Consider the following 15401-nt stretch of genomic DNA (forward strand, 5'->3'; position numbering starts at 1 on the left):
TGAATCCCTATTGTGGTACATGAAGGAGCTGGGGCACACGTTAACACCCCTGTCCCCCAGTTTGACCCAGACATAACACCAAAGTCTGATTGATACGTCACCTGGGAGAGCGGCTCATGTATCGCATTCTTTTTCATTCTATCTTACATTAATAAAAATGACACAGGCATTTATTCCCAATATATTATATAGGTTTGGCAGTAAATTGAAAAAAATACCTGAAAGTATTACTCCAGAAAACAATACGTCTAGGTGTGTTTTGTTCATTCTGCTACCCGTATAACAGTGGCCAACATATATCATAGCATAATAAAATATGTGAAGCACAAAGCAGCTATGTGTGGTGCTGCTAGCATGACTCCAGATAGCTTAAACAGCGCCATGGCAGGAACGGTTAGCGTCTCCTCTGCAAGTGTCTAGTCTGCCTAAGACACTTAGGAGCTGATATACTGTAAATGTAATTTACTTTTGAAGTTTTTAAGGTTAAATCATTCAATATCCTTTAGATATAAATCATTCCATGGCTATAGGCAAACAAGAATGTTTGGGAAGATCTACATTTTTAGGTCAAGTTAAACTGTTCACAAATTGGCTGTACAAAGCGATTAGTACATTTATGTTGTTACATGTAGTACCCTTTTAGATTTTAAAAAGATGCATACTATTTGAAAAAAAGTGAACCAAGGCTTAGAGGGGCCCTAATATGCTTTTTGGGGCTTTTACCTTTCCTGTAGTGTGTTATTTAGGTTTTTGTGCATGTAAAATGTAAAAAACTAGCTTATTAACATATTCATAAAATTCTCTGCCTGCCATAATCCATATTAAACCGTTCTTTTGGATATTTTTTTCTTCTTTGAAAATATTAAGGTGTTAACATGCTAAAGCCTCCACTATGTTCTATAGTTGTTATTTTGCATGTCAGCTGTTTTGTGCAGAGCAGGTTGAGCACAATGTGTTTATAGAGCTTTTTTTATTGCAAACAGCTACAGTTAAAACTACCTTATGCGACACACAAGACTGTTTTAAAAGAAGTCACGTTGCTGTTGATTATAGCCACTTGTTATGGAGAAACATTCCATCCCTCAAAACGACTGCATGCAGTTGCAAAGGACACACTAACCACAAGCTGTGTGAGAAACCTTTGGTTAGATTCACTGTCAAGGGAAGAACCAAGGACTTTTGCATTATACCTGCACACACTGGGAGTCATCAGGAACAAAGTTTTTACTCAGTTTTACACGCTTAAGCAGGAGTGGACAGGTTCATCCTAGTAACAGATGTAAGCTCTTTCCGACCAGGCCCCTTTTGGTCTCAGAAAGTCACTGAACAGACTCTGCTGTTGACAAAGCGCTGGCAAAAGAGACGGAAAGTCATCTCATTTCCAAATCTAAACAGCAGGGATACACCTTTTTTTCAGAACAGTCATGAGAGTTGGAACGAAGTCCCTGTTTTGGGATTGGAGTTCAACAAGTCGTGAACTCTGCTTTGAGTTCAAAGTTATAACAACAGTAGTACCTTTCTTATTTTCTATCAATATTAGTTACATATTGAAAATAAGTCAAAACCTACTATGGGCACATCTAGAGATAAATAATAATAATAGATAATATAATTAAATAGAATATTTGATGGATCCATCGACCACAACCTAGATTACTATTTAAAGACATTTTAAAGACATAGGCAACACATAGTTATTTTATAGCCACAAAGTTACAACACTCCTCAAAAGGGCAATAGTGTGGTTTCCCAGCTAAATAGTTAATGCACACCATAATATTAACCTCTTAAGCCCTGAGCCTGTTTTTCAGGTCTCAGGCTCAAAAATGACATTCCCAGAACAAATGACCATATCTTCCCTTCTAAAAGGGTTAAATTAATAATCTTTATTCTCAAAGTAATGATAAACCTGTGAGTTGGATGTAGAAAAGTCAGAATCAATATAGATGTTTTTTATTTTAAAGAAAATTCAGATTTTACATAGTAAAAAACTGTAAATTATCATGTCCGTCCAAATATTCTTTTTTACTTATAGTGAAAACTACCCTTGGATGATGGGTTAGTAGACTGAAAGCTTTAGGAATCCAAAGTACAACATATAATAAGTACCCTGTATCAAGATTGATGCAAAACAAGTGAAATTTGACCTTTTTAGAGAGATTTAGCCAAAAAAAAAACACTTCTGGGGTCATTTGGGTGGATTTGACCTATCTCTGGCCCCCCTTGGTCGATTTTGATGAATGAAATCTCTTTATAACCGCTAGAGCCAATGGAATCGAGGGAAAGTTATATACACACCAAAACGTTAACAAATAAGGAGTGAGAGTGACGCGTTACCAAAACCGGAAGCTGTATATGGTGGCTACCATTAGCAGCTAACTTTTCCGCTCCGATTTTTACATAAAAATTGAATTATGGATTATAAATAATTTTTTCAAAGGCACAGGTACATTATCAACCTATGGATCAACAGTTGTAGCATTTTCTTTTTTCGTTTTAATGCCATTGAACACGTCTTTTGACCTAATTGACAGCTACGGTGAGACGATCTGCCGTAAATGCTCCGTAACGGTACGTGTTGTGATGTCTGTGTTTGCTTCCCCTGTCGCAAGTTCGGATCGCTCAGTGATGATACTATACCTAAATAATCTGTGGAGTCTCAGCTTTAATCGGCTATATTGTATGTGCAGCTACGATAAGTAATAAGGGTATCTTTATCTTGAATTGTGTGCTGCAGTGCGTTAGAATTTTTTCGCTCAGGGGTCATTTAGACGCTTCTTATGAGACTTGTGTTTTGTTTTGGTAAAAATGGTTCATATCTTCAGTTAGCTGAGATTCTTCCCGTTAATCTGGTGCTACACATTAATAGTTTCATAAATGTTAAGAAGCCCTGAGACATTGTCTCGAAAAAAAAACGGTGGGAGGGGTCCAATGGGGGGACCGCCGTGCTTAAGAGGTTAATAAGTCATTCATATTTAAATATTTTTTACAATGTTATCAACTGAAGTAATGATTTGGCACCCTTGTACATGTTTTTCCGTCTTCCTGTGCTGTTACTTAGTAACAATTATTCCCATTATTTAGCTGGCAAAAAGGTGCATTGTCAGATGTTGGCGTTCCATTTAGAGGGTCGCCAAGGAACGACAACAGACTGTCGGGCAGAACAGGGACAACAACGACACAAATGGCCTCCAAGACGAGCTTTGTTTAAAGGTCCCATGTCATGCTTTTCCGGTTATTACCCTTGTGTGTTATGAAGGTTTTTCTGCATGTAAACGGTCTGCAGTCACAAACCCTCAAAGTACACCCTGTAGCGAGTAAAACTCTAACACAGAAAAGACCTGTCTATGCTGCCCCAGAACGCCTCGTTGGAGATTTATCTTTTTCCATTGTTGTCTTCCTGGGTACAGTGACGTGCCCATACCCAAATGGACCCATTTCCGTGGAGCTCCTCACACACACACACTCTCTCAGCAGCGAAACTGTGGCGCGCTTACACTGTAGGTGCGCCGCGTTTGGGGGTGCAGGTGCTAGTGGAGCCTCGCAGATGGGGGTGCTGCAGCACGTCTTCCCGCGTCCATTCGCGATGTCTCGCTGTCTCGCAGATCCCACGCAGCAAGCAGGAAATTAACCCAGCTCATACTGTCCGCTCCAGCAGCGAGCGCAACGTCCCGCCAACACGGCACCCAGACCCCACGCAGCATTCTCATCTGTTTGTCCTTACTGGTGTCATTTTCTGGTTGCTAACGCCATTGTAACACATAATCACTGATGTTCCGCTGTAACGGTGGTAGACTCATCAGAACAGAGTGGGCGAGCTGACCAATCAGAGCACACTGGGCTCATAGAGGGGGGGGGGCGGGGGGGCGGGGGGGGTGGGGGCAGGAGCTCCAACAAGCCGTTTAGGACAGAGAGTGAATACACATACTACACAGAGATGCTGTATGAGAAACCAATGTGAGTTTGGAAAATTGCACAATGTAAATCTATTCTAGTAGACCTCAACAATGGAATTATGATCAGTAGAAATGGCCATGACATGGGACCTTTAAGGGAAAGCACACAGAAACACACACACACACACATTGTCAAAAGCTCACCCCCTATCTTTATGGCTCTTATGGATCTAAAGAGCTTTCTGCATTGGGAAGATGCTCCTTTCTTTCTGCACGGTACCACAACCACAGATCTGTAGTTTATGGTCAGTGGGTGCCCATAAATATGCCTGTGTTCACAGCTCAGCCTTTTCTCAGGAGCATCTGGCCTTTCTGGGCTATGATTTTAAAGTAATACATATAATTCAATGTCTAAAAGGCCACTTTTTCAGAATCAGAAATCCTTTATTTGTCCCGCACCGGGGAAATTATTTGAAACATTACAACACAGTTCTTTGACTTTAGTGAGAATACTTGCATTGTGTGAGTACGTCTCAACATCTACTGACAACTTAACTTCCAGAACTCTTCCTGTATAGGCAGCTTGATTTGTTGTGAACTGGTGTGACCTCTCCAGTAGTCATTGCATTAAAACCATGCCAGAGGGCGCTGCACTGGCAGAGGCCACATCTATGTCTCTGTCTCCAAAAGCCTCAACACAATGAACGTTTATAGCTCCCTACTTGGCCTCATTATTCCTCCTCTTCGCACAAGCTCTCCCTGCTTTAGTAATGCTCTCTGCTTGATAGGAAACACATTTCTCTATTCAGCACTACTGCCGTGTTGGCAGTTAGTCAGCCGGGCTGTCAATCTCTGCATGAGGAACCAGTGTCTTGCAGAGTGGCAGAGGGAAGGAAACATTGACCCAGCGATGGACAGTTTTATTGCATTTGAACACAGCTCTAGTCGCTTCTCATCCTGCATTTCTTTCTTGTCCCACTTCCGATCAATTTCATCCCCCTGCTGAAAGTTTAAGCACTTTAGCAGCAACTGTAGCAAGTGGGAAAAAGCTTTAGTGAATTTTACGACATCAGTGCAAACGAGGATCCTTTTCCTCATGAGGTATGAGGCAGGGTTTTATGAAAAGACAAAGACAATTAAAATACAGAATGGAGAAATAGAGTAAAACAGAGTTGAGGAAGAACTTCAAACCTCCCCCCTGACAGACACACAGACAGACAGACATACAGACAGACACACAGACAGACACACAGACAGACAGACACACAGACAGACAGACCTCACCCTTTCCTCCCATTGTTTCTAATATATACAGTCACATCCTTGAGACAGCTTTCATGTAGTTATTGTACTGTAAAGTACTCCGTTGCAAGGGTTTTCCTCAAACATCTTAAAACCAATCCTTTCAACTAACATTTGAGGAACCCCTCCCCAAACAGTGATTGTCCAATCACCGCTCAGCTCATTTAACTAGGGAGAGCAGGTGTGTCAGGTTTGTATGCGCTGAAAGGTTGTTCATGGAGCTGTAATAGTTTTACAAGAACTACTCCTTAAACCCCAAGCATTTTACACTTTTTTGGTTGAATGACTCAAATAGGGTTAAAACAAACTTAATAGGTTTTTACATTCTGTTTCAATACAAACAATATGCAATGTAGTACTCCTCTTGTACATTTTGTATATTTTTCGTTGGTGTCTTGCAAAAAAAGTGGTTGCTAACAAATGGGAAAAATAAACGAGGTTGTGGGGGACATTAAACATCATCACTACTCATCTTTTGCAAGTATTCCAACCCTTCAACTAGCAGATATATCCAGCTACTGTATAGTACTTTCGAATTGTATTTTAGTTTCACCATTGCAAAATCAAATTACAAATTGGAAATGGTGGTGAAGGGAAGTCATGTGACCATGGTGTAGATTTAAGTGGCATTCATTTATGAAGATTATCTTGTTAAACAAAGTGTTTGAGTAGGCTATCATAATATTTGTTTGCCACAGATGTTATTTTCTGCAATAATCAAAATGATATGGAAAAGTACAATTAGCAAGGGAACTAGGGCTATGCTAGCTTCCATGTTAGCTTCAAAAACCTGTCATCCCTGCAGCACTCTGTAGGAGCAATGCACAGTATTGCAAGAGCTTTGTGGATGGTGTTTTTATTTCAATCTTTGGAAGCGAATATCAGGAGCAAAAGCGTTAGCAATGGATAATACAGAATAGTTATCTGCTCTAACATAAATCGCAAAATCTAGCAAGTCCAACCTGAATCAGCATTATTTCCAATTAGCATTTCATGAGCTAACTACATTTGGTGAAGTTTTGGGTAATATGAAAAGATTAACATGTAACACAGCACATCCACTGTTGTAGTGTTTCCCCACTCGGAAGCCAGTTCTACCACCAGAATTTAACTTTACGGAACAGCTGCTTTCCCTCACCAATTTTGTGGATTTGATATCACTTCAGCAGCAACTTGCTATCTTAGATATTGTTACCTTAGCTAACATGCTAATCAATCCTTCGAGTAAAATCCTTTTCTAAAATCATAAAACTAACGTTGCTAACTTAGCTAGGTAGCTAGAGCTGATAACATCTGATAGTGACGGTTATCATTTCAGGCTGCGAAAGTTTACAATAGTGGCAAATTGGTATTTAAAGGTGGGGTAGGTCATTTTGGAGAAACCAGCTTGAGTGCGCTAGATTTTGAAAATACACAGCCGGAAAAAATCTGCCACTTCCTTATAGAGCCCCTCCTCCAACACACACAAACGCGCACATGACCAATGAGGGCACGAGATAAGTTTGTGCACAGATGGAAGGCTGACAGGCAGGTAGGCCATCCAGTTATTTTAGCCGAGCTGGCTAAAATGATTGGTCGTGCTTTTTACAGTACTACGGCTTCCACAGATGACATTTTTTTATGGATTTTTTGTCAAAGCACTTAAAATATTCATTGCTATCGGGATGTTAAGAGCATTCCATGGAATATAACAAAAAGTGTATCTCGAGTCGGTTTCTCAAACTTACCTACCCCACCTTTAATGCTGAGTATTACAAAAATAATTAAGACTATATTTTTACTGTAGTAATAGCCACTCTCAATGTATCTTTTTAAATAATGAAATGACATATTTTAGATCTACGTATCTGCCATTAGCTTACACCAGGTAGTACTTTGCTTTTCCTGCAGCTGAACCCCTGTCTCTCATCTTGGAAAGCAGCAGCAGTCCCTTTGAAAACTTCCAGTAAATTCCTGAACAAAAGTCCCATATGTTGACAGGCATGGGAACTCGGGATTCCTCTCTGGCGCTGCTAAATCTAATTTAAAGACCCATAATGCTGACCTTTTGTAGGAGCTTATTAGCACAGTATTGACTGTGATAGGTGGTCTGAGCAGCATCTTGTTAAATTGAACACGGCTGCTTTGCTGGGAGACTGGGTGGGCTCCTTTATGCAGGTTTATCCTCCCTTTGTGAATTTGGGGAAAACAGGTGTCAGCTTGTCAAATGCCTATTTAACAAGAACAAGTTATGTGACTTTAAATTAAGCTTAAAACATGAAGTCTCACTCAAGTGTATTCCTCTTAATATCTCGAAATATTTAAATTCAACTTCAAGAAATCTGAATGAAATACATTGTTAAAAATGTTTTCCACTGAGAAGCCAGCATCACATTTCTTAATGTCTCACCCTGTGATGTGTTATGTGGTGAGAGAGCGCCCCCCTCAGGACTGCAATACAGTTTCTTTTTAAAGTGGAGACAGCTCTCTCTCTACATGTGTTTATGTGTGTGTTTGAGTGTGCAGAAAACTATCAAACTATGACTTTTAAAAATTAAGAAAATAGCTCACTTATATCCTTTATTTCTTTGTTTCTGTCTTCTTACAGGTATGGAATGAACTGTTTGATTCAATTTGAGGACTTTGCAAATGTTAATGCCTTCCGTCTGCTGGGCAAGTACCGCAACAAGTACTGCACGTTCAACGATGACATTCAAGGTAACAAAACGACACACACACACACTCACACACAGATGGCCATTGATGGCCATTGTCTCATATCCATATATACATATGGATATCATACTGTTATGATAAATGGGGGATTCAGCTTTTTATTTTTCTCAAAACATTTCTACAAGGCATATTCCTGATTAATTTTGTATATGTTATTTAGGCGTTTTTTACATAAGGCTAGAGCTTAAAAGATTAACAAAAAAACAAACATATGTCAGATATAAATAAATAAGTTTGCCATGGTGTTATTAGGTTAATATGCAATTATTCAAATGCGGGCTATACTATATAGATTAAGTTGCTTTTTGTTTTATTTGTTAATTTATTTTGTATTATTTGCCATACAGCAAGGAAACATCAGATTTTACTCTAACTGGTCTTTCTTCGATCTTACTTATGTCGTTTCATTAATCACTGTTCTCTATCACTCTTGAACATACAGCAGTAACATGAGTAGTAACATGAGTGTCACAGAACTTATGAAGAATGTCAGTAAGAGTATATTAAGTGTGTGTCTGTAATACTCCTCAGGTACTGCTGCTGTGGCAGTAGCTGGACTCCTGTCCGCTCTCCGCATCACTAAGAGCAAAATGTGTGACCATACCATTGTGTTCCAAGGAGCAGGGGAGGTATGTGCAGCACACTTATAGCAAGACTGACCACAAGAGTTCATATTTAGATATTTGCAAATCTCAATTCTAAAATAATGGGTCACTCCTAACACCATGCGCACAGGTGATCTAATAAAAACCCTCCTGATGCATTTGCTCTTTTATCCCTCCCTTTGTCTTCCCAGGCAGCGATGGGGATTGCAGAGCTGATCACCATGGCCATGGAGAAGGAGGGACTCGCTAAGGAAGAGTGTCTGAAAAAGATCTGGATGGTGGATTCCAAGGGTCTCATTGTCAAGGTGTCACGATCAAATACTTCACATTGCATAACTAAACTTATCCAATGTAATCTGACCATTAGGTTACCAGAATCAATAGTTCAGTAGGAAGTTAGTAAATGGATCCCAAAGTCCTGAATATCACAAACACCACAGGTTTTTGTAACAGGTTCAGGATCTCTAAAGGAGGATTTTCCCAAGCCGTTAGAAGTCAGTTACCTCCACAATGAGGAAAAAACATTTACCAAGTTAATTAGTGCGAATGCTGTTTACAGCATTCACACGCATTTTCAGCAGGAAATGCATTTTCTAGTTTATAACACAGGTTTTGTCCTTGGAATCACAGCAAAAGGCTCCTACACTAACATCTGCTAAACATCTGTTTTTTCTACCATATCCACGTTATTCATCCCACTTTCCTCCTTCGCATCCTCTGTACTTAAATCCAATCTTTACCACTGCCCCCTCAACTCCACCAATACCACTCTCTGTCCTTTTCATCCTTTCTCTGTACTTCATATTCATTACATTTGACCTTCTGTTTTCTCACTGATTTCCAACTCGGGATCCTTTTGCTCAGAGGAACACTTTGAAGAAATCTTTAATTCCTTCAGCAATTAAAGTGTCAATGATTTTCCACATATGGTTTCATGTGTTTAATGTCCTCCTCTTCAACCTTCCTCTCCAAATCCGCAGGGCCGGGACAGCCTGACTCATGAGAAGGAGAGGTTTGCTCATGAGCACCCACAGATGAGCAAACTCGAGGATGTTGTTCATGAACTGAAACCCACAGCCATCATTGGTAACAAAAAACAATAACAAGCATTAGATGTTTTCAAAAGACAGACAGATCGCAAGTTTGAAGCTATATGTTGAACATATTGTCAGAATGGTTTTTGATAGATGACATTGATGGATTGGATGCAAGAAAGGACAGTTAGCAGCATTTTAGGTGGCTTTAGGAGTCTGTTTCTCCAAAATTGGGGGCGTGCTAACTGCCTTCTACTGTAGCTAATACACTTACTATGGATAGGTAACTCATACAACCAACTTTTAAAACATTCCAAAATAAGGGAGAGCTCTGAGAGAAGCAGACTGAATTAGAATGCATTGCTCATGTCTAACTGCTTCCTGTCTCAGGTGTGGCAGCTATTGCCGGAGCCTTCACTGAGCAGATCATCGCAGACATGGCTTCCTTCAATGAGCGGCCAATCATCTTCGCCCTCAGCAACCCGACCAGCAAAGCTGAATGCACTGCTGAGCAGTGTTACACCATCACACAGGTACTCCCTCAAGACTTTCTTCATGGCAGTAATAGTAGTCAACTTATCGCCTACTTATTCATAATCCATTAAGCAATAAAGTTAAAGTTATTGTCTTGCAATAATGGCTGAAAGTGTTGTAGATTTCCCGCTTTTCTCTGTTTTATGTTATATTGAAATGGAAATCTTTGAGTTTTGGACAAACAAAACACCTAAAGACTTCACCGTGGATTTTAAGAAACTGGGATGGACATTTTAACTATTTTCTGACATTTTACAGACCAAACGATTAATCTATTAATCTAGATAATATTCTGAACTGTTATTGATATAGAAAACAATTGCTAGTTGCGACCCTGAATACATAGCTATAAATGGTTTCATTGCTAGTGAATATGTGAAACAAGCTATTAATATTACCCAGAGGGGCCAAGGCTTTTCTCATTAGTAAAAGTAATGAATGGCTCCATAATTAAATGGGTTCCCCTTTGCCCATTTTACAGTTCTCCACTTGGTTTCATGACAATTGGTTCAGTATTTGTTTCTGTAATCCTGCTAACAAACAGATAACAAACCCAACTGAAAACATTATCAATGGTTATAATATTAACATTTATTTTAAAATAAATACATACATTGCCATCACTCATTGTCCTGTAGGGGCGGGGCATCTTTGCCAGTGGCAGCCCATTTGACCCCATCACCCTGTCTGATGGGAGGACGTTCTACCCTGGTCAGGGAAACAACGCCTACATCTTCCCCGGTGTGGGCCTGGGGGTCATCGCCTGCGCCATCCGACATATTACTGAGGAGATCTTCCTCACTTCAGCAGAGGTAACGCACTGACATAAACAGTTCATTTAAAACTTTTCAAATCTTTGATATCCTTTTTAAATAAATGCATGCATTTGTACAATCAATTGTGTAATATAATTACTCATGATGTCACCGGACCTATACTTTGCACTCCACTGGTATTTAATGAATGCCTGGAGCCTTTCATGGTATATGGTATTATTGACAGTGACAGAAATATTTAGAATTTGTACAAAGGTAGCAATACCAGACTGTAAAATAATAATTTTACAAAAAAAGTCCCGCATTTAATGTAGGTATTGATTTCAATAGTTTGTTGGAGAAGGATAGGAATGGATAGTATACAGGCAGGCTGGGTTTGTACTACTGATTGTAATACTGTAGTTGGTCATGGTGGATCTAATTTTAGGGTGGGGGTTAGGGTTATGGTTAAGATATAACAGTGGTTCATAATATATAAGCTCATCAGGTTTGATATAAAACTTGTAACTGAGCTGTATATAAATGAAAGTGTAATATTTGTCTCTGAAATTGAGTTGGTTGAAAGTTATATCAGTCCGATGGCACATTTGTTTGACTTTTAGGGATATGAATAAGGGCTCAAGTCTTTTAACACTAAGTTAACTGCATGACATTGAAAACCGAAACTGTAAAGAATAGGCGTTTATCAGGAAAACGGGCCATTAGACAAATCGGCTTTTGGTCCAATGGGTCTCTTTTTTTTTTTTTTTTTACTTTTGGGCATTGGAATAAAGACGTAACTACTTTAAGGCTTAGTTAACTGTATAACATATACAAAGAGAGAGACAGAGATTGGTGCTGTAAACTGGATGGGCGTTTGTCAGAAAAATGGGCCATTTTTTATTTGTAATATCATATACACAACGACAGTGTAGTTTTGCTGTATAATATACGTATATCCAGAGAGAGAAAGAGATTGGTGCTGTAAACTGTGAAAAACGGGCCATTGGAAAATAGACTTTCGGTCCTTTGGGACATTTTCCTGATTATTTGGGTTTGGAAGAATTCGGCTGATTTTCCTCTCTACTGTAAACCTGAGCTGTGTGTTTACCATTAAACAGGCTCTGGCTGACCTGGTGACAGAGAAGGACCTGGCAGAGGGACGGTTGTATCCTCCTCTCAGCTCCATCAGGGAGGTCTCTCTCAAACTAGCTGTCAAGGTGAGAGCTCAGTGCACACACAACAAAGACCAGATGTACCTCACAAGCTGTAAGAGTCTAATTGTATAGTGACTTGTGAAACAGATCAAACTTAAATCCTCAAAATGTTTGCATTACAGATCATCGAGTATGCCTATAAGCACAACATGGCAACACTTTACCCGGAGCCGTCCGACAAGAAAGCATACGTGCACTCACTCACCTACAGCACTGATTATGATGAGTTTGCTGTGGCCTCGTACAGCTGGCCGGAGGACAGTATGACTATGCAGTCATGCAAACTGTAATGCACTGGACAACAGAATGAGGCCAGGGGGTGTAGGGTAACTACTGAATGCAACATAATCACAAGACATGATGTTGGGATAGGAGCAAGGCTGTGCGTATAATTTTCTCAATGATATATTTCTGTGAAATTAATGGTGGCAACACATAGAGGTAGGCTTTATGTCTGTGATGTCTGCCTATGGTAGTTTGAAAATACATTTTAACAAATAGTTAATTAAAAAATTGCTGAAATTAAGAAAGCTTATAAAACGTGAAAAGAAAGCCGTTTGCCGAACTTGTGAAATATTGCACTTGTGGCTGTTATCACATTCGATTTTATGATAATATATCTGGGGAAAGACCTAGTTAGTTAGTTTTACTGTAAAAAGCAGTGACTTCATGATTGTCAGCTATAATCCGAAAACGTTTTGTCAAATTAAAATGGTTTTGATTAATGTTTTATATGTCTGGTCACTTCATTTCTGCTAAGAAGACAATGATGCGTTTGAGCATAAGGCTTGGTTATAAATGGGTACTTCTAATTGAGTTTCTCACAGAAATACTGTGAACAAAAGTTTTTATAACGACGGACACACTGTAGTATTTTCATCAGTGCAAGACAGAATGTTTAAACTGTCCATTTACTCTCATGGTGACATCAACTCCCTTGGTAAATGGCAAACATTGTCGCTTGTTTGTTATTTAAAAAACATCAAAACGCTCTGCAGGGTGGTTGTGAAATGCGGCTTATGGTACTCTGGCTGCCTCTGGTGGCCAATGTCAGTGAATAAGAATCCTATTATCACACTCAGAAGTATCAGAAGTACTTTCTCTCCAGGGGGATTAGATTTATTTTGGACTGGTATTCGATATTTCAATAAAAAAAATCTTACATTAATTACGAATATTTAAATAAACATAGAGAAGTTGAAGTGAAAATGTTTACATTATACTAAAAAATATAACAACAAGATAAAAATCTGTAAATCACATTTTATACAGTTGTGTAATAGTACATTGTTTTTGAAATATAATTATATCAATGCTGTAAACTTGATCCTGTTTTATCTTACAGCTTCATTATAACTCTATGTGCAAATGTTTGTTGTTTTTTTAAACATCAGACTCTAACAGAGACTAAATCTACATTAGCACATACTAAATAATTAAGTACCACATTTGCTATCAATCTTTATTATTTTCATGCTCTCATATATTCAAACTAATTCACAGGTGCTCTACGTGAACCACAGAACAAGTGATGTGTGCAAGCCACACAAAAAGCAGAGGCTAAATCAAACTGCTTCATGATCCAATAGTGTATTTTCTGTCTGTCTGTTTTTAAACTGAGGATGATTTTTCATTACTCAATCGATCAGAGGCCAGACAGTCAGTACCCGAGGCCTTTGGCTGGCCCGCAGCCCAGCCCAGTCTGAAATCAATAGAGAAGCAAGCAGACCAGTCAGCGTTGAGCGCTGAGCGTCCCGCCCCAGGCAGGGTTTGGAGAGACAAACATTTGTTTTGCTTCTTGCTTCACTCTCCCTTTTAATTCAGCCCTGGGCAACCGCCACTCTGACATGATGATCAATATGTCTCAATGTCAGCACCATGCAGTCGGCAGCCTATAGGCCATCAATAGTGTATCAGTACTCAAATACATACAAGGACTTATATTAAAATATAAAGAATGGATTGTGTACCAGGTATCATTGGTTATTGTTTTCAAAAGATATACACTCTCACAGCCCTGTCAAATGAACTTGAGTATACAATCAACAACAACAACATCACCAGTCATGATCCAAATGTATTTCTTTGAGCCAACTGTTTTAATAGAATGATATTTAATACTTTTAGTGGTATCCTTCTATGTCATTGAACTGTTAAGATGGTTTGGTCAAGTTTGCATTAGTGTCAGATGTTATATATTCTAACAAAATATATGACTTGAGCTAGGTAGCTTAGCCATGTATCAGTTACTTTTAGACAGCTTTATGAACTGCTAATTTAGACATCTTTTTCTATCAATAATGCTAAAAATGTTCACTATTTTCATCTGTTTCTCAAGTCTATTTTACCATTCATCCTATACTTATAGCATTTCACCATTTATCCTGTACAGCTAACTAAATAGAACATGTTTCCTTTCCTTTTAACTGAACAAGTTAATTTCTTTAGCTATCTGTTTTAGCTTAATGTTGTACACTTTGGAAGCTTGCTAGCTTTTTCACACTCGCATTCACAATATGTGCCATCAGGTGATATACATGTAGCTGACTCAATATGTTGATACTTTTCTTTAATTTGAGTACTATTTATTTATTTCCAAATTAGTTGAGCTACTTATTTCCTGAGGCACATGTATCTGGTTGGGAATAAGTATTTATGCTACTTTGCTAAAGCTAACTTTCAGTAAATCTGTAATACGGGAGAAAATATGTTTCCCTTGAAACCTAATTGAGGATTCAGTTTGGAACCTTATGTTGTAGGAGACAGGGCTGTTATCTTATCCCCTGTCTCTCCCTCTCCCCCCTCGCCCTTCGGCCCTCCGCGGCACCTTGCTGGTCGCAGCCAAGCCGGTGACTGGCAGCTGTAACCCGACATCACTTTGACCTTGTTTACAGTCTCACATGTAATGGCACCTTGCTGAGACCTTGTGATCAGTGCCAATCAGTAAACCCCCCGAGGGACTATCGCCTGTCTACCCATCCTCCCTGTCGCCTGTCTGGCATTAAGCCCAAAAAACACTTTCCCATCTGCCCCGGCAGGCGGCCACCATCACACTCTTAGCATGTCCTGCTTGCATTTCTGTGTCACGTCAGCATAGTTCAGACAGCATCATTTCATTTCCTCTCAGGACCCATCCTTTGATCATTTTATGTATGTCCTTTAACAATATATTTCATTTGTATTTCACTTAGAAGAAATATTGCAGATATACTGATTTAAGTACTCTGTTGACTATTATTTGTATTTCCTTCTTCTTTAATGAATATCTTTCACTTGTAGTGGCTGTAATTTGCAGGTTTGTGAAGAAGAGCAACATCCTATAAAGGACCAGCAGAGGATGCTC

At 39.2% G+C, this 15401-nt stretch overlaps 1 protein-coding gene across 1 annotated transcript in view; it reads left to right on the plus strand.

The window, feature by feature from the left end:
* me1 (malic enzyme 1, NADP(+)-dependent, cytosolic) overlaps nucleotides 1-12788 on the plus strand; it is an 89382-nt gene extending 76594 nt beyond the window's left edge. Inside the window, exons 7-14 of the mRNA XM_034127987.1 lie at nucleotides 7786-7895; nucleotides 8445-8542; nucleotides 8710-8823; nucleotides 9499-9604; nucleotides 9943-10085; nucleotides 10725-10898; nucleotides 11963-12061; nucleotides 12181-12788. Coding sequence (XP_033983878.1) covers nucleotides 7786-7895; nucleotides 8445-8542; nucleotides 8710-8823; nucleotides 9499-9604; nucleotides 9943-10085; nucleotides 10725-10898; nucleotides 11963-12061; nucleotides 12181-12348 — 1012 coding nt within the window. The 3' untranslated portion in view covers nucleotides 12349-12788. The remainder of the gene's footprint in view (nucleotides 1-7785; nucleotides 7896-8444; nucleotides 8543-8709; nucleotides 8824-9498; nucleotides 9605-9942; nucleotides 10086-10724; nucleotides 10899-11962; nucleotides 12062-12180) is intronic.
* Nucleotides 12789-15401: the final 2613 nt, after the last annotated feature.

This window comes from Trematomus bernacchii, unplaced genomic scaffold, assembly GCF_902827165.1.
Source record: "Trematomus bernacchii unplaced genomic scaffold, fTreBer1.1, whole genome shotgun sequence".
NCBI lineage: Eukaryota > Metazoa > Chordata > Actinopteri > Perciformes > Nototheniidae > Trematomus > Trematomus bernacchii.